Below are 20,868 nucleotides of genomic sequence, written 5' to 3'. Positions count from 1 at the left end.
AAATTCAAGTACCTCAAAAGTGTTCATAAATATGAAATTGAAGAATATGGTTTAATTTATTATATTATTATCATTGTTGATGTTGTTATTATTATTATTATTATTATTATTATTATTATTATTATTATTATTTTGTTTAGTTTATTATATTATTATTTTTGTTATTATTATCATTGTTCTGGACTGGGCCAAGATTTGGCCCAGTCTACTTTCGACCCAATTGGACTTGAAGGCCCAAATTATCCCTAAGCCCATAAGAAGCAAACAGTGCTCGGCTCCTTTGAGACCCAACGACAATAAAGCACTGCATCAAGTGCTCGGCGTAAGGTGCTTCCCGCGAGCATCTCATCTGACGAGGGTCTACCGCCTCGTCTAGACCCAGACATACCAAGCACGCTCTCAGTGAGCGTCTCCTCCACCGAGGACCCTTCTCCTCGTGGCCCTATGCCGGGGACCCTCCTCCTCGTAGGGTTCTTTCATATCCAGTCCCCCGAATAATATGGAGTCCACGTAATCCCTAAAAGAACGCGTCTCCCTTAAAATTCGGAGTGGTTGACCAGGACGGAGAGCACGCACCTCTAATATTTCCGCCTAGGAATCCTGGCAGTCTCCTAATTGGGCTTGGGTATCCAGTCCAATAGCGAGATCTTAGCCTAGCGCTGAGGTCAGGTATTCATTCTCTTCTAACTTTTACCTTGTACTTGCGCTCTGTTGCTCGTATTCTCACTTTGGCATCGGAGTACCTTGCAGGTACACTCCCCCCAGTTTACTGAAGATCCAGCTCCTTGCAGGCCTTGAAGATCCATCTGATCAGGTAAGATCAATCATTATTATTATTTTTGTTATTATTATCATTATTATTATTTCATTTAGTTTATTATATTATTATTATTGTCATTATTATTATTATTTTATTTAATTTATTTTATTATATTATCATTATTAATATTTTATTTTGTTTATTTTTGAATTGGCATTGGACCTTCTCTTTCTTTTGCAGCACCGACTTGTTTACTTGTACCCTTTTGAGTTTATTTATTTTTTAATTTATTTAATTAATTTAATCAAATTATTTATTTTATATATTTAATTCATTTAATTATTAATATATATATATATATATATATATATATATATATAATAATAATAATAATAATAAGTCTTTCACCTTTTTTTATACCAAATTCTAGTTATTTAATTAGACAAAAAATCAAAAAATATTTATTTCATTTGATTTAGTTCCATTAGGTCTTATCTCATTTATTAAGGGTCTGTTTGGTAAAAATAGTGGTTGACTGATAAGTTAGCTGATAGCTTATAGCTTATGACTGATGGCTGATGACGGATGACTTATAGCTTATAGCGGATGGTTGAGACTGATAACTTATAAACTAATTGAAGTGTTTGGTAAAATTAGCGGTTCAATTAACTTATAAATGTAAAATGACATAAAAGATATTTAATATAGCTACAGATCAAGTTGCTATTCCTGTGGTTGAAAGCGGTGAAACTTCTTCTGATCAATCTTCTCGTCTTGCAAGGACTCTGGAAGAAATTCAGAAGAGACAGGATGAGCAAAGCTCACTCAATGCTGAGTTTAGAACTTTCATGGTGAGGCAAGATGGACACAACAATGATATTCAAGAGATGCTGGCCAAGATCCTGTCAAAGCTAGGGTCATAGATTGAGTCTGTGTTGTTTCTTTCTTCTTGCTGCATCTGTTTTTGTGCATCTTGTCTTTCTTCTCTGTGTGTACTTCTGTACCTGTTGTTTGCACTTAAATGAAATCATCCTTTTCCTCCGTGTGTTTCTTTTTGTTTGTCTCTGAATCTTTTTTGTTTTTTTGATGATATGACAAAAAGGGGGAGAAGATAAATGATAAATGATTTGATTAATCTATCAGTTGCTGGGTAAAGCTCCCACACATTCACTAACAAGAACTGCTAGTTCTATATGGTTTAAGTGTTTTGCAGGTATAAAGAAGTGAAGAAAATCTTCAAAGCAAACACAAGAAGCAAAACCATAAGAAGCGTAATTCTATAAAAAGAATAAGCTTATGGAAACTGAAGCAAGCTGAGTGCTGTCAAGCTTCAGAATCAGAAGCACCGATAATAGAATCTGATCCAAAATTTGTCTATTTGCTGTGACAAAATTCTATTTGCTCTGATACATTTTATGTTCTGACTCGTTCATGCTGACTTTTGTCGTTTAGTTTTTGTTCTGTAACATTTCAGGATGTAGAGATGCTCTGATGATGCTCTGGTACATTCAACAATGTTCTGATACAAATCTAGCATGAAGTGATGTTGGTAGAAATTCAAAGCTCTGAAGCTATCCGAGGGAAGCAGAAATCAGAAGCTGTGAATGTTCTAAAGATCCAGAAAACTCAAGTTCTGAAGCTGTCCTAAACGGAAGCAGAAATCAGAAGCTGTGAATGTTCTGAAGATCAAAGAAATTCAAATTCTGAAGCTGTCCTAGATGGAAGCAGGAATCAGAAGTTGTGAATGTTCTGAAGATCAAAGAAATTCAAGCTCTGAAGCTGTCCTAAATGGAAGCAGGAATCAGAAGCTGTGAGTGGTCTAAGGATCTAATGAAATTCAAGTTCTGAAGCTGTCCAATGGAAGCAGAAGTCAGAAGCTATGAATTCTCTAAAGACAGAAGCTTATGTGATCGTCTCTACCGAAATAATCAGGGAAGTATTTTATTAAAGTTCTTCGAGTATTTATTTCAGGGGGAGATTACTTATCTCAGGGGGAGATTGTTAATCTCAGGGGGAGACATATTCACATGCTTATGCTATAGCTGTGTAATTTGTTTTTTGCCGTCTGCTCTTTCTGATCGCAAATTCATATCTTTTATATATGTTTTTGTCATCATCAAAAAGGGGGAGATTGTTAGAACAAGATTTGTTCTGATCAATTATCTTAGTTTTGATGATAACAATAATATGAATTTTGCTTAAGATAATATGGTACTCTAATCCAATGCAATTTCCTTTTCAGGAAATATATAAAGAGTATGCATAATTCAGCGCTCAGAAGCTTTGACTCAGAAGGTTCAGCATGCAACATCAGAACATGGTCTGGCAAGACATCAGAAGATGGTCGAAGCAGAATCAGAACATGGGACTATGGAAGCATCAGAAGAACATGAGATCAGAAGCACTGAAGTTCTGATGGTATCACGCTCAGAAGCACTTCAAGGTCAGAAGATCAGAAGATGCTTTGCACCAAGCTGTTTGACTCTGATGATAATCAAACGTTGTATTTACAAACATCAGATCAGAAGAAAGTACAAGTGGCAGGCTACGCTGACTGACAAAAGGAACGTTAGAAGTTATTAAAGGCAACGTCAGTAGACACAGCGTGAACAAGGCTCGAGGTAGTTGACAAAAGCGTATAACATTAAATGCGATGCTGTACGGAACACGCAAAGCATTAAATGCATTCAACGGTCATCTTCTCAAACGCCTATAAATATGAAGTTCTGATGTGAAGCAAGGTTAACAATTCTGAACGAACTTACTCTGAAAAACTTGCTGAAACGCTGTTAAAATCAAAGCTCAGAATCTTCATCTTCATCAAAGCTCACTACATTGCTGTTGTAATATCTTAGTGAGATTAAGCTTAAACTTTAAGAGAAATATCACAGTTTGTGATTATAGCTTTTAAGAAGCATTGTAATACTCTTAGAAAGATTACATTAAGTTGTAAGTAACTAGAGTGATCGTGTTGATCAGAATACTCTAGGAAGTCTTAGCTTGTGTCTAAGCAGTTGTAATTAGAGTGATCACGTGGTGGTCAGGATACTCTAAGAAAGTCTTAGCTTGTGTCTAAGCAGTTGTTCCTGGAGTGATCAGGTTGTGATCAGGATACTCTAGAAGACTTAGTTGCGGACTAAGTGGAAAACCATTGTAATCCGTGCGATTAGTGGATTAAATCCTCAGTTGAGGTAAATCATCTCTGCGGGGGTGGACTGGAGTAGTTTAGTTAACAACGAACCAGGATAAAAATAACTGTGCAATTTATTTTTATCTGTCTAGTTTTTAAAGCTACACTTATTCAAACCCCCCCTTTCTAAGTGTTTTTCTATCCTTCAATTGGCATCAGAGCGCCGGTTCTAAGGTGCAAGCACTTAACCGTGTTTAGAAAAGATCCAGGAAGAGAAAAACGCTTCATTAAAAGATGGCTGGTGAATCTCAAGCAAATCCAACTCCATCTACATCTGGCTCTGCTGAGCAACACAATGGAAACAATGGTTATACTAGACCACCAGTATTTGATGGTGAAAACTTTGAATACTGGAAAGATAAACTGGAAAGTTACTTTCTTGGTCTAGATGGTGATCTATGGGATCTTCTGATGGATGGTTATAAACATCCGGTAAATGCCAGAGGCGTAAAGCTGACAAGGCAAGAAATGAGCGATGATTAGAAGAAGCTTTTCAGGAATCATCATAAATGCAGAACTGTTTTGCTGAATGCTATCTCTCATGCTGAGTATGAGAAGATATCTAACAGGGAAATGGCCTATGACATATATGAGTCCTTGAAAATGACTCATGAAGGAAACGCTCAAGTCAAGGAGACCAAAGCTCTTGCATTAATCCAGAAGTATGAAGCCTTCAAGATGGAGGATGATGAAGACATTGAAAAGATGTTTTCAAGATTTCAAACTTTGACTGCTGGATTGAGAGTTCTTGACAAAGGCTACACCAAGGCTGATCATGTAAAGAAGATCATCAGAAGTTTGCCCAGAAGATGGGGCCCAATGGTGACTGCATTCAAGATTGCCAAGAATCCGAATGAAGTCTCTTTGGAAGAGCTTATCAGTGCCTTGAGAAGCCATGAAATTGAGCTGGACGCAAACGAGCCTCAGAAGAAAGGTAAGTCTATTGCATTAAAATCTAATGTTAAAAAATGCACTAACGCTTTTCAGGCAAGAGAAGAAGATTCTGAAGAATCAGAATCTGAAGAAGAAGATGAACTGTCCTTGATCTCCAGAAGGCTAAATCAACTCTGGAAGAACAAGCAAAGGAAGTTCAGAGGCGTCAGAAGTTCAAAGAAATTTGAACGTGGAGAATCTTCTGATGACAGAAGATCTGACAAGAAGAAGGCTGTCTGCTATGAGTGCAATGAGCCTGGACATTACAAGAATGAGTGTCCGAAACTTCAGAAAGAAAATCCCAAGAAGAAGTTTCATAAGAAGAAAGGTCTTATGGCAACCTGGGATGAATCAGAAGATGATTCAGACTCTGAAGATGAGCAGGCTAACTGTGCGCTGATGGCGACAGAAGATGATGGATCAGAATCTACATCAGAATCAGATTCTGAAGAGGTATTTTCTGAACTATCTAGAAAAGAGTTAGTTTCCAGTCTAACAGAACTTCTGGAACTCAAAGCTCATCTTAGTATCAAATACAAAAAGCTGAAGAAGCAATTTGAATTTGAAATTAAGAAGCTGGAATTGGAAAATTCTGAACTGAAGGAAAAAGTTTTAAATTTATCCAAAAACAGTGGATCTCCTTCTGAAACAGAAAAAGCCATTCCTAGCATGAATCATATTCTGAAAGAATATGACTTGAGCTTCAGAAAATTTTTATCTAGAAGCATAGGCAGAAGTCAACTTGCTTCTATGATATATGCTGTGTCTGGAAATAATAGAGTAGGCATTGGTTATGAGGGTGAAACCCCATACAAACTTGAACCTGTTGATAAGATGAAAATCACATACAAGCCATTGTATGATGAGTTCAAGTATGGCCACTCACATGATATTAGGCACACATCACATGCACAAAGCTTTCACGTTACACACACTAAGAAGCATGTGACACAACCTAGGAAATATCATGAAACTCACATTAAGAAGTATCATTCTGCTCCTCCTGTTAAATATTTTGCTAAACCCAAGTTCCACCAGAACTTGAAGAGAACTAACAAGAAAGGACCCAAGAAGATGTGGGTACCAAAGAAAAAGTCTATTCCTATTGCAGATTCTCTTGGTGACAAAGAAGATAACATTCAACATGTCATGTCACCTGGATTCAAGATGTTCTCAACACTTGAAGGGAAGAAGGACTGTTTTCCAAGTCCTGATAATTAAATATGCTAGAGAAGTTAAGTGTGAAGGAGATCAGAAGAGCAAGTTTTTTTTTTATCTGGAACCATCTGTTTAAGTTTGTTTCTAAAGCAATGGTGTTTCGTTCTTGGCTATTCTGAATGCTCTAAATGCTACAGAATATACAACATTGAAACATTGATTGTGGACGAATCAATAAATGTCTGGTTTGATGATAAACTTGTTTCTGATGAAACAAAGCTGCTTAAGAATTTTGCAAATACAGTTTATCTTATCAGAAGATGCAGAACAAAGAAGTGAATCTTCAGAAGCTGTGTATATCAGAAGGAATGGATCAGAAGATCATTCAGATTTACATCAGCACACTTCAGAAGGAGTGTTTCCAGAAGAGAAACTTGATCAATCAGAAGCAGTGATCAGAATCAAAAGGCGTAAAGTCTATTCATATTCTACAGCTGACATCCATTATCTAATGGTGAACACGTGTCTGTGCGGTTAGTACAAAGCGTGCAGTTGAAAAGACGCCGACCTAGGTAACTGTTTTAAAATCATTTCACTTACCATGTTCTCTCTCCTAATGTCATTTCTCATTAAATGTATAATGATTTCGTTATTTTTCAAATCTTTTAAATAACCCGCTTCATCTTCGTTCCCTCTTTCTCTCTCTTTCTCTCTCTCTTGTGCATCCCCCTCGTTGCATTTTTTTTAAAAAACCCTATTTTTTGATTTTGATCTCAAAGCATAATCATCATGAACTCATCTTCTTGTTCATCAAACTCAAAAGAAAACCTCACCTCTACACAGATCCTTCTAAGCAAATATGAGTGTGCTCCATTGAAAACTTGCTTAATACCCACGAAAGAACTGGAAGTTTTATGTGAAACTGCTGTGGACTTAAACAATCTTAAAGCGAATGGCTTTAAGTGTGATGCAAGAATATTTGAGCAAGGATGGTCTAAGTATCTTGATAGATTGGTTGGACCAATTTATCCTGAACTTGTGAAGGATTTCTGGGTACATGCAACGGTTACCCCAACTGCCATCATTTCATTCGTGCTAGGGCATGAAGTGGTTATCAATGAAAAGCTCATCAGGAAGCTGTACAATCTGAATGATGAAGAAGGCTGGACTGGTTTTCGACATGCATCAGTTGATTGGTCTAAAGTTGAACAACAAATCTCTCAGACTTGTGGAATTGACTCTAACAACACAGGCACCTTAAGGCCATTTTATAGAGTATGGGCTGAGATTATTCTGGGTTCTCTTCATCACAGAAAAAGGATGCTCTCCTCCTCCTACATCAGTCCGGATCACAAGTATACTCTTTTCTGCATTGGCAAAAAGACTGAAATCAACATCTCCCATATTTTGTTTGAGAATCTGAAGACTTCTATCTTTGAGTCAAGAGAAGACGAAAGGGCTAAGTACCCTCATATTTCAAGAACGACTATTCCTTTTGGAAGAATGATTTCAGACATTCTGATTGAAAGCAAAGTGTTGGACTCCATCAGAAAACTCAATGCATCCCATTTGCTTGGAGTAGTTCAAGGTCCCATTTTCAATGGTGTGGATTTGTTCAGATTAGAACTCATTCAAAGTGTACCTTCCGTATGCTCAAGCTTTCCTGACATTCTCTCAAGAAGAGTTGCTGTTGAAGGTTTTGCCCCCTTGTTTCAAGAAGAACTGCATCAGACTGTCAAGCTATACCTGGAAGATTGTGTTAGGAAGCAATCAGATATTGATCCTGCTTGGATCCGTGGCAGAATACTTCCGTCCAAGGCTGACCTTCTAAAGAAGGATCAGAAGGAACAAAAGGCTAGGTCTAAAAGGAAAGCCCGAGAAGATGAGGCTAAGGAGGCCAAGAAGTTGAGAGTCACCTTTGATCCTGACAAGGTGAACTCTGAAGAAAGAAGAGATAAAAGGATCAGAGATTCCTTTCGCAGAACCAGATCCTCTTCTTCTGTACAAACCTCCAGGCAGGTTTTTACTCCATCTCCTTCTGTCCCTAAACCATCTTTCCAATCACCTCCATCTGAACCAAAAATAAACTTCACCTTACCAAATCCTTCTCCATCATCCTTCTCCTCTCCTATTTTAAATCCCACACCTTTAAGTATTCTTCCTCCAACCCCTTCTGATAAATCTTTCTCACCTATTCCCTTTACAAATACTCCATCCTCTTCTCAATCTATCATATCTGATATTCCATCATCATCAATCATTCTCTCAGATATCCCTTCTTCCTCATCCACCGCACCTCCATCTTCTATATCCCATCCCTTACCTATCAGAAAATCCAAACCTTACTGTCTTCTCTACCCTGACTACAAATTCACCTTCAATCCGCCTGAACCTGAACCCTATACCTACCTGGAACTTTTCAGACATGAGGTGATTAGCAGTCTAGACCTTCTGAAGGATGCATTTCTAAATGGTCTGGATGATGTTTCTACAAGAAATCTCTGGAGAAGATTTCGCAAGGATTTTCAAGTAGAAGCAATGGGAGTACAGAAAAGACTAGTGGTTGCTGCTCCTGGTTACCCTGGCTACCTTCTGGAGGATGATAATGGTATATACTACCATCCTCTCAGAAATTGTGTTGCGGCTGAGGAGAAACCCTTTGTGGATGAGCTGGAACAATTAAGACTGGCTGCTGCAATGGAAGCAAATCCATGCAGGGATATTGTTATCTTTATTCCTGATCATCCTGTTCTGCTCGGAGACTTCAAGACACTCTTTAACTATCTGAGGGAAAATCCTTCTAAGAAAGGCCCAAGCGTGGTCATTCCGGAAGTTGTTGACCCACCAGAAGTTGAAGGTCCTTCTGCTCCCAGGAATCTAGCTGCCATTCTTCAGGCACTTAAGAATGGAGACTCAGAAATTCCTGCTGCAGAATATGGAGATGCTTCTATGCAAGAAGCAGATGTTGAAGATCATGTTGCTGAATCATATCCTGTTGAGGAAATCCCTGCAAATGATCTATCCATGGAAGCTACAGATCAAGTTGCTATTCCTGTGGTTGAAAGCGGTGAAACTTCTTCTGATCAATCTTCTCGTCTTGCAAGGACTCTGGAAGAAATTCAGAAGAGACAGGATGAGCAAAGCTCACTCAATGCTGAGTTTAGAACTTTCATGGTGAGGCAAGATGGACACAACAATGATATTCAAGAGATGCTGGCCAAGATCCTGTCAAAGCTAGGGTCATAGATTGAGTCTGTGTTGTTTCTTTCTTCTTGCTGCATCTGTTTTTGTGCATCTTGTCTTTCTTCTCTGTGTGTACTTCTGTACCTGTTGTTTGCACTTAAATGAAATCATCCTTTTCCTCCGTGTGTTTCTTTTTGTTTGTCTCTGAATCTTTTTTGTTTTTTTGATGATATGACAAAAAGGGGGAGAAGATAAATGATAAATGATTTGATTAATCTATCAGTTGCTGGGTAAAGCTCCCACACATTCACTAACAAGAACTGCTAGTTCTATATGGTTTAAGCGTTTTGCAGGTATAAAGAAGTGAAGAAAATCTTCAAAGCAAACACAAGAAGCAAAACCATAAGAAGCGTAATTCTATAAAAAGAATAAGCTTATGGAAACTGAAGCAAGCTGAGTGCTGTCAAGCTTCAGAATCAGAAGCACCGATAATAGAATCTGATCCAAAATTTGTCTATTTGCTGTGACAAAATTCTATTTGCTCTGATACATTTTATGTTCTGACTCGTTCATGCTGACTTTTGTCGTTTAGTTTTTGTTCTGTAACATTTCAGGATGTAGAGATGCTCTGATGATGCTCTGGTACATTCAACAATGTTCTGATACAAATCTAGCATGAAGTGATGTTGGTAGAAATTCAAAGCTCTGAAGCTATCCGAGGGAAGCAGAAATCAAAAGCTGTGAATGTTCTAAAGATCCAGAAAACTCAAGTTCTGAAGCTGTCCTAAACGGAAGCAGAAATCAGAAGCTGTGAATGTTTTGAAGATCAAAGAAATTCAAATTCTGAAGCTGTCCTAGATGGAAGCAGGAATCAGAAGTTGTGAATGTTCTGAAGATCAAAGAAATTCAAGCTCTGAAGCTGTCCTAAATGGAAGCAGGAATCAGAAGCTGTGAGTGGTCTAAGGATCTAATGAAATTCAAGTTCTGAAGCTGTCCAATGGAAGCAGAAGTCAGAAGCTATGAATTCTCTAAAGACAGAAGCTTATGTGATCGTCTCTACCGAAATAATCAGGGAAGTCTTTTATTAAAGTTCTTCGAGTATTTATTTCAGGGGGAGATTACTTATCTCAGGGGGAGATTGTTAATCTCAGGGGGAGACATATTCACATGCTTATGCTATAGCTGTGTAATTTGTTTTTTGCCGTCTGCTCTTTCTGATCGCAAATTCATATCATTTATATATGTTTTTGTCATCATCAAAAAGGGGGAGATTGTTAGAACAAGATTTGTTCTGATCAATTATCTTAGTTTTGATGATAACAATAATATGAATTTTGCTTAAGATAATATGGTACTCTAATCCAATGCAATTTCCTTTTCAGGAAATATATAAAGAGTATGCATAATTCAGCGCTCAGAAGCTTTGACTCAGAAGGTTCAGCATGCAACATCAGAACATGGTCTGGCAAGACATCAGAAGATGGTCGAAGCAGAATCAGAACATGGGACTATGGAAGCATCAGAAGAACATGAGATCAGAAGCACTGAAGTTCTGATGGTATCACGCTCAGAAGCACTTCAAGGTCAGAAGATCAGAAGATGCTTTGCACCAAGCTGTTTGACTCTGATGATAATCAAACGTTGTATTTACAAACATCAGATCAGAAGAAAGTACAAGTGGCAGGCTACGCTGACTGACAAAAGGAATGTTAGAAGTTATTAAAGGCAACGTCAGTAGACACAGCGTGAACAAGGCTCGAGGTAGTTGACAAAAGCGTATAACATTAAATGCGATGCTGTACGGAACACGCAAAGCATTAAATGCATTCAACGGTCATCTTCTCAAACGCCTATAAATATGAAGTTCTGATGTGAAGCAAGGTTAACAATTCTGAACGAACTTACTCTGAAAAACTTGCTGAAACGCTGTTAAAATCAAAGCTCAGAATCTTCATCTTCATCAAAGCTCACTACATTGCTGTTGTAATATCTTAGTGAGATTAAGCTTAAACTTTAAGAGAAATATCACAGTTTGTGATTATAGCTTTTAAGAAGCATTGTAATACTCTTAGAAAGATTACATTAAGTTGTAAGTAACTAGAGTGATCGTGTTGATCAGAATACTCTAGGAAGTCTTAGCTTGTGTCTAAGCAGTTGTAATTAGAGTGATCACGTGGTGGTCAGGATACTCTAAGAAAGTCTTAGCTTGTGTCTAAGCAGTTGTTCCTGGAGTGATCAGGTTGTGATCAGGATACTCTAGAAGACTTAGTTGCGGACTAAGTGGAAAACCATTGTAATCCGTGCGATTAGTGGATTAAATCCTCAGTTGAGGTAAATCATCTCTGCGGGGGTGGACTGGAGTAGTTTAGTTAACAACGAACCAGGATAAAAATAACTGTGCAATTTATTTTTATCTGTCTAGTTTTTAAAGCTACACTTATTCAAACCCCCCCTTTCTAAGTGTTTTTCTATCCTTCAAAGACCGTTACCAAACGGGCCTAAATTATCATATGAGCTTATAAGACATAAGACATAAGCTATAAGCTCAAAAATATGTCTTACCAAACAGAGCCTAAATTGATTTATTTTTGTTAGAATCTTTATTTCTTTCATTAAAAATTAAAAAGAAAAACAAAACAAGAACTTGTAAATAATCTAAGATTTGTAAATAGTCACTTAAATTTATATTTAACATCAACACGTAAATAGTTCATCACTGACTTGTATATAAATCAATTTTTTTAATAAAGTTAACTTAACCTTTTTCACAATTCAAAACACAATTAAACTCAACATCACGCATCAAACCACTTCTTTTTTGCCACGTACTATAATCGATTTCTTTTCGCTATGTGTGACAATCCAATCACTTTTGCCTCCGAGCATCTAATTCAAAACCAAGAATCATTTTCACAAACTAAAATCAACCAACCAACAAATCTATGAACTACGATGACTCTGACTTCTCCATCCTCCGATGAGAGATACGTGGACACACAATTGTGAAACCAATGCGAGTCCATTAATTATTTTTTCCCATTTTTTATCTCTAAATACTCAATCCTTTGTAAATAATAGGCAAACATCCTTTAGACAAACACATTTTCCCAAGGCTAGAGAAGGTTCCCGTTGAGTACAATTGAAGTTAACGGGGCCTAACACCTTTCCCTCACTTAACCGACTCCCGAACTCATATTCGTTGCAATGACCGTCTTATCCTTACCTTTAGGGTTTATCATTATTTCCCTTATTCCTTATGAATGAATAAATTATGGTGGCGACTCTGTGAGTTTTTTCGATCGCGACATCTACTATCTATGTGTGCATGCTCGATTGACTGATCATGAGTGATTGCGTGTCTTCAATATTTTTGGGAGCGTCATTGTGTGACTAACTGTTATGTAGCAACCACATTACATGTACTCAAATTTTGTGCTATTTCTTCTTCTGTTGCTGATGTTTACTCTAATTGCTCTAATTGTTTTAAGTGAGGTTTGCTTATGATGTTCAATTTTTAGTATTTTTGAAGATTTATCTTTTGCACATCTTGTAAGTTTTGAAAGATTTGTTTTGCTAAAATTTGCCAAAGTGGGAGATTATTGTTCCTTTTGGATTGACTGCATTATGTAAAACAACATGGAGTGTACGAGATATTTTGGTGAAGAAAGGATCAAGACCAACTACAAATAGAGATACACAGCCTCTGATCTCCAATTTTACTTTACTCATCTCAAACCTTGAACTGACTCGAAGTTTGACTGTTAATCATGCATGTCCACTACACACCGCCGTACAAGAAATCGAAGGCACTGTCCAAGATTACGTCTCATCATTTATGATTCCTTTGAAAGCTAAATTATTCACATATGATTTCCGATGTCCACTACACACCGCCGTACAAGAAATCGAAGGCACCGTCCAAGATTACGTCTCATCATTTATGATTCCTTTGAAAGTTAAATTATTCATATATGATTTCCGAAACGGTTCATATATAGTGTGTTTTTTCATACATACTAAAAATAGAACAAAATTTCATTAATTTATTTAAAGATATACACCCTCCGGTCACATTTATAAGCAAAAAAAAATGGTTTTCACGATTATTAAGAAATTCAATTAAGTGTAGTTAACTTTTTAGATTTTGGAGAAAACATTGATTAAATTTACTATAATATCCTCTTTATTAAATTTAATGAAGTATTGGAAAATGAAATATAGGGGTATCTTAGGAATTACAGCATTAAATGATTTAGTAATAATTGATTTTTGCTTATAATAGTGACCAAGAATTAGACCATTTTTTTTGCTTATAATAGTGACCAGAGGGTGTATCAGATTAGATATTTAAATAGTTTAATAAAAAATAATCTTTTTAAGTAAGATAATATCATACAAACTTGGAGAAATGTCAAATTGAAACATATAAATAAGATTTCTATCAAGGTTAGTTTATTTTGATCTCTAGGTGGGGCTCAATGAAAGAAAGATGAAGATTTATAGAAAATGTTAGAGATACAACTTTTGAATTGATTGCATTGCAGAGAGGCAGGTCCCATACTGTCATGGAAATTCGAGTCCTACTCCCCATGCATGCTTTTGTATTTACGTGACTAAGGAGTTAAAAGATCACCACAAGGACAGAACCACAGAACACAGATAAAATTGTTAAGTCACATTACTTGTCACTACTACATACTGCTTCTGTACTTTATCCTTTCTTCACTCATTTTCAATCAAACATGACTTCTCCCTGCTTCTGTACTCTATCACACACACTTTTTCCTTTTTTTTTACAACATTTTTTATTGTTTTTTTTCCTTCTAACAACATTTTTGGCATGTCACTGTTCTTTTTTTTTCCTTCATTTATAATTAATTAATAAATCCATGCAACTTCACTTGCCTATATAATACACCAACTCTATAGCATCATCATCATCATCACAGTTTCTCTACAACTTAGAGTCACTTCTGTAACTCTACATGGCTCAAGAATCTCTCTCAAATGGCATCAAGCATCTTCAACTATTATCTGAGTTTTGTGTAATAAGATTCATTGGTTTTCACAGTTGCAAATGGAGGTAGGGTTCTGATGGCGATATCCTAACTGAGCTTTATTATAGTTTTTAATTTTTTGTTCTTGTAATTTTTTAGTTATTTTTCTTGACCTTGCAAGGCTTTTTTAGTTTTTCTTTTTCGATATTTTCGTTTAATTTCGTTTGTTTATGTAGAACTTCTCCTCTCATCTTGTCAACCACTCCCATTTTCTGTATTTTTAGCTATTCCTCCTGAGCTTTTGATCTTGTAAACATGGTTCTTACATGAACCTGTATGATGAAGTTTATATATAAGTCTTTCCCTTATGAATTTCTTCTACTATCTTGAATCTATGCTTGAGTATTAAGTACATTGTTTATTTTAATGAACACAGAAAAATAGAAACTAAATAATATAAGTTTGTAGGCAAAACAAAAGAATGTTCCAACAATGTTGGTGTTATTTACAAGCTAATAAGGTGTCAACATTATATGATTTTTTTTTTTGAAATATGAATATAATAGAATTATAACTTATGATACTGATTTTACTACATTGGTGTGAATGTGATGATAAAATGAAGAAAAAAAAAGCATAAAAATGAGAAAAGTGTGTAATCAGCATCCACTGGCAGTAGAAACAGACTGATTGAAAGAATTGAAAGAACAAAACCAAGATGCTTTTCTTCTCTCATTCTGAGATGATGATCTTCCAAAACCAGAACCAGCACCAGCACCAGCACATCTAGATAAATGGTTCCTCAAGTTCCTTCCCACACTAGTGCAAGGAACCAAAGAAGGACTAACATCAGAACCTCCCAAACAAAGACTAGAGTTCATTCTGAATGAAGAGAATCTCTGACAGCTCGAGGACCGGAATGATCTTGAAATGGAAGAAGTTTTAGAGGCACGTGAAGTTGTTGGTTTGCAAAATGGTGTTGTCATGTCAGAGGAATCGCCAAGAACTTCACTTGAGCAAGTGCAAAATGTTAAGGACAGGTTTGTGGTTGTCCTTTGGATTTCTTTTGGTAAGGGTCTTGTGTGGGGAAGCTTGACGAATGTGACTATGCCGTGGCGACAGAGAGGACATGCAATTGAACCTGGGGGACCATGTCTGCTTGTTGAAGCTGAGGTTGTTGAGCAAAGGTACAAGGCACATTGTGTGCAGAATTCATGATCACAACCTGCATTATCGTACACACAAAGTTTATGTATTTGATAACAACATAAATAGTTGTTTGAGTCAATTATTGTTTGAGCAAATAACAATAATTGGTCCATGAACTTGAACCTTAAGAGTGACTTTTAAGGAATTTTGATAAAAGTCATATTAGGCCATCATAAGTTTGATAAACGTAACTCAAATGAACTTTCAACAAAATCAAATCACGTTGTTAACGGTAGAAGTGTTCGGTCAGAAAACCAAACCATAATAAAAATTATCTATATTGAACCGTTTAAATGTACTCATAACCGAGTTGAATCAAAATAATTGGTTTGATATATCGGTTCAGAATTCCGTACTGTACCAAATCATTCCAAGACTATTTTTCTCAAACTTAACCATTTGCTAAAAACCAAACCTTATACTTTTTTTCAAATTTTCAAATTTTTTTAAGCATTTTTCATTTTAAGTTTCAAGTTTCGGTTCAGTTTGACTTAATAATTTCAAGAAAGACTCTTAAGCAATTTTGATAAAAGTCACATTAGCCATTAGGCCTATGAATCACAGACACCTTCATAAGTAGGCTTGTCGCAATTTGTACAACATGTGTCTGAAAAGTCAGTCAAATATTGCAGATATCAAACAATTGTCCCAAAAAATAGGTTATTTTTCTTGCTGTGACACATTTTCAAATGAAGTCCGACACCTCTACGTAAGACACTTATACAACATATGGGACAATTCAGAGAATAAAATACAAAGAGGTAGATGACAAAAGCCATGGTGTAAAATTTGTAAACCAATATAGGTTGAAGAGAAAAGGGCTATCAAAATATGATATGTAGTAATAAATGGAAGAGAAAAGGATCACATGGATTTGACACCAAACACATTCATGGAAAATAAAAACCTGGTGAGAAAGGGATATGAGTTATGACTATGCAAGTGCAATAACTCCTTATGGAAACACTTGCAAAACACCTTTCTCTATGGCTCTATTCCTTTACACTTGATTCAAAAGTTGTCAATACCAACAGAGAACCATAGTTATGTTTTTTCCCTTTGTTTTTGGTGTGTGAACATGTGCTGTCTCATCCTATACTTTTCAATTATTTGCTCTTATTGTTTTTGACACATTTATTATCATACCATTTGTAGAAAACACATCCAAGCCTCACCAATTACTCAATATATGTAAATAAATACATCAGTCAAATTGAAAAGACTATATATTGTAAATAGAACATTTTGATTTTTGAGAATATCAATTCTGAATGTATTTTCTGGTAACATGAGACTAACTTTTTTAACATTGCAATTGTTGCATAGCAAAAGTTTAAGCATTTAAAAGGGCCAAATCATTTTTCATGTAAAAGCATCTATATCAGCATTGAGTGTATATTATAAGAGAGTGTTATACCTTCTACAGCGACCATACATTTTCTTTCCAAACAAACTGCACATGGATCTAAGCATATCGGTGCTAATTCACTTGTCCTCCATCCACATTCTCTGTTAGGAATGATACCAATAGTAGCAAGAAGAGAGAAAGAGTGATGTTAGTAATCTTTGGAATACATGAAGTTTGAAGCAGAGTAAAAGAGATTTTACCGAATCAATTCATTCAAAATTATTATTTTTTCACCGCAGAACCAAACACATGCTTAGGGGACAACAGACGTGAAGGAGATAGCAATCAATATCAATCTTAAAAGGTTATTAATGACATGAAGAAATCGGTTGAATTTTCAAGAGGATGGTTCTGAAAAACACATACCTAGCAATTTTCACGATGCTCATAAATGGAAGAGATATATATGGCGAAGGAAGAACTTGTAAATTTTCGGCTGGAGGTGTTTTTAAGGTGTCCTCAAGCCAGCTTCTATGCCATGAACGAGCGACCATTAAGGGAGTCCATCTTCAAAACAAAAATCGAGAGTGTAAACCGAAAAATTTGAAATCCATCAAAGATAAATAGCGCATGAGACATTAAAAATCTATGTTTGATTCATGTAAGTACAACAAAACACCATACACAATCCTACATCGATAAAATTGCTCGTATTTCCAATATAACGATTACGTCTAATTTTATAGCAAAGATTCACAAATATTTATTGCTACATACCCATTTGCATTCTCGGCACTGAGACTGGCACGCTTGGCAATCAACAGCTGCGAACCGAACAAAATTACACAAGAAAAAATAAATAGAGCTTCAATGTTAAGAGAAACAACACAATTTTCTACGAAAAGAAAATCGAAACATACTTGACAACATTGTGCATTTCCACCACATGCAGCATAATGAAGTGGAGTGCTCCCAGAGCCTGCGAGTAAGGATTCAGACAGCAGTCGATTAAAGAATATTGAAGAAGCGCGCACGGATATGGAAACAATCGACAGATAGTATGAATATAAACGCACACTTTCGAAATCAAACATTTGACATCACTTTATGACATGAACGAGGAGATAATAAATAATTACCAATTAAATCAATAGTAGTTCCATCCTCTACGGTAACCTCGGACACCGAAGCTCCCAATTCCAAGAGCAACTGCACACTTTCAACATGCCCATTCAATGCAGCCATATGCAGAGCAGTGATGCCTCCATCAGAAGTTTTGTTAATCACCTCGCAAATGCCACTTCGTACACAACCATTCAAAGACAAAATTAGCTTACGGCAACATTCTATAATCGATGATTACAAATTTACAATAGGCTTTCTGAGTGTGAGTTGAGTACCTTTGATCGAATTCTGCGATTGATTTGTAATCGCCTGTCTGTAATACATCCCAAAAATTAGGGATGCTCGGTATATAGTCTGCGAGGAGGATCCGAATGCATCGAGTGTGGCCGTTTAGAGCCGCCAAATGGAGGGCAGTACCTCCATTTAGGTAATCTGTTTTATGAATCTGCAGGCCAATTTAACAACCAATCGTTAACAACTCATTTCACTGATAATTTATCTCATTGTTGAAAAATAGTACAAAATTGATTCGCATTAACTATCTTACATTCGCTTTAAAAAGGATCAGAGTCTGAACCACCTCCCAGTGACCATGTTGGCAAGCTTGCATCAATGCAGTCTGTTAATGGTATAATAAATCGTAAAGTAAGCGAACAAATAGTTTTAGAGAGTCAACAAAGTATGTGTTAAATCAATTTTTTCTTCCGCATATCGCACAAAATAACGGTTTGTTCAAATTCTGCCACGCTACATCATCTAAATACCGTTATAGCCTAAATTAGTACTAATTGTATATCGTGAAACAATAGCGCTACGATGCAATAGCCACAATTTGACAACAAAATGATATTGGATTACCTGACCGCGATAATTCCTGAGATTTATATCAACGCCAGATTCAAGCAAGAGATGCACTATCTACATCGACGAAAAACACAAGATATATTCAGACGAGCCGCAAAAAACACAAAACAAGTAAATGAGGCGCATTGAGTTTCGAATCATACCTCATGATGGCCATGAGCAGCAGAGTAATGCAAAGGAGAATTCCGAACTCCGAACGTCGAATACCTCGCAAGACGAGGGTTATATTCCAACAAGGCCTTAGCCTCTTGAACATCACCATCTCTTGCAGCAGAAACTAGTCTTTCCCCGGATGCAGAACATCCAAAAGAATTTCCAACCAAGCTTAGAAATTTCATGTCCCTCAAAATTGAATTAATCAACACAACAATTAACTATAATCAGGAAACTGGAAACAAATCTAGGTCCCTTCACACAGCCTCAAGACATGGAATCTTCAAAGCTCAATCAAACCTTAATCAATCCAAAATTCTTAATCAAACCTTAATCATTGATTCAATCATTCAATTCACCAAACAAACAACAACCCAATCAAGGTTTCTCAAGCCTCCAAAGGAATTAGTTGTAACTGTCAAAGACCAACCACCCTCACATGATTCTTGAGGCTTTCTCCACAAACCTTAAACCTATGATGCAACAGTAATAAAAAAAAACCAATCATTAGTGCATTTTTCAAAACATTTTGAAATTGAAAAAAACAAAATAAAAACGCACAATTTATTAAATTGGAAGACAAAATCTTTGTACCTTAAAGAAGAATCTCTAATTAACCCAAATTCAAATTCCAATTTCAATTCCAAGTGCCTGACATTAAACATCAAATCAAAACATTCCTTAAAAAAACCGAAACTATTATTATAACAACCTTGTTAAATTTTCGTGATTCTTAATGAAACATTTTGAATCTACCATAATCAAAAAGAAAAAAAGAAAAAAAAGAAGAAAAAAAGAAAATCTTACATCCTTGTATAAAAAAGTTTGTGTTGTTGATTGTTGTGGTTTGTAGGAGAAGATTGTTGAAATTCAAACAACCTCCTCCATTGACCAAAAGGAATGAAAAAAATTGAATTACAACGAGGATGACGGGAATGAGATAAAGCTAAAAAGGGAAAATTGCTAAAAATATCGAAAAAAGGTGACAGATTGATTGTATTGGAAAAAGAGAAAGAGAAAGAGAGAGAGAGAGAGAGGAAGATGAAAAGGCATTGTTGGGGTTGTGTTGTGAGCATGATTGGATATAGTAGTTGTAATTAAAAGGAGTCAACTTGGTAGTTGTGTTGTTTTTTTCTTTGTCCCCACTGTAAGCGGAAGAGAAACTCATTCCTTAAACAGTGTTGTAATTGTAACCAAACACAAACGTCGAGGTTTGATTTGATTCACCTAGGAGTACTTACCTAAGACATAGGTTAGGGGTCAAAATCTTACAACTATCTTCATTTTTATTACACCGATTATTATTACTAGTATTACTCAAATCTCTTTTTTGATTTATGATTCTTGTTAACAAGGGCCGGCGTTAGTTTAAAAAATTGGATTGTTTTGTTGAAAATAAAGTTATTACATGAATGAGAAACTATACTATATCTCTTATTGGATTTCTTAACTTATCAATATCATATTGTAATTATTGTAATTGTGAAATACAATGGGGATGATGGCATATACTTAAAACTAAATGATCGCAAGAGGGTGTTTATGTTCTGATTATGATAGATTAGTGACGCTATCTCCACATCTATGTGGTTGGCTATTGAAAGATGGTTTCTTGGATCAGATAATAGAAAGGAAACAATTTTCTTCTACTTTTTAACGAGTACGTGAGAATAAAGGAGTATAGGTTCTTCCTCCAAAATTAGTGGAACGGTTTCTTTTCTTTTTTCACCTCGTAGGTCACGTGTTTAGGTAACACTCTTGGCATATAGCACGTCAAAACTTTTGGGAGTTGAAGTCTACAAGATTGTCTACACATCCCAAGAAAAATGGATTTCGGTCGCAAGGGCATAAATGCGTTTGGTTCTAGCGATGAGGCAGACGTAATCATGGAGTCCTCTTTCAAAGGAAGAACAAGTTAACATGGTCGTCTCTGATAGCCCATCACATG

General features: G+C 36.1%; 1 protein-coding gene across 1 annotated transcript; it reads right to left on the bottom strand.

The window, feature by feature from the left end:
• Nucleotides 1-14,659: 14,659 nt before the first annotated feature.
• Nucleotides 14,660-20,011, bottom strand: LOC131627984 (E3 ubiquitin-protein ligase XBAT32). Its single transcript, XM_058898847.1, has 12 exons — nucleotides 19,728-20,011; nucleotides 19,515-19,571; nucleotides 18,911-19,393; nucleotides 18,762-18,821; nucleotides 18,451-18,522; nucleotides 18,179-18,348; nucleotides 17,918-18,078; nucleotides 17,699-17,757; nucleotides 17,556-17,602; nucleotides 17,205-17,345; nucleotides 16,848-16,939; nucleotides 14,660-15,446 (listed from the first exon to the last, which is right to left on the bottom strand). The coding sequence occupies exons 3-12, from the start codon at nucleotides 19,103-19,105 to the stop codon at nucleotides 14,881-14,883; spliced, it is 1,563 nt and encodes a 520-aa protein (XP_058754830.1). The 5' UTR covers nucleotides 19,106-19,393; nucleotides 19,515-19,571; nucleotides 19,728-20,011; the 3' UTR covers nucleotides 14,660-14,880.
• Nucleotides 20,012-20,868: the final 857 nt, after the last annotated feature.

The sequence above is a fragment of the Vicia villosa genome, linkage group LG1 (genome assembly GCF_029867415.1).
Source record: "Vicia villosa cultivar HV-30 ecotype Madison, WI linkage group LG1, Vvil1.0, whole genome shotgun sequence".
NCBI classification, from domain to species: Eukaryota; Viridiplantae; Streptophyta; class Magnoliopsida; order Fabales; family Fabaceae; genus Vicia; species Vicia villosa.
This window is presented reverse-complemented; position numbering and strand designations above follow the sequence as displayed.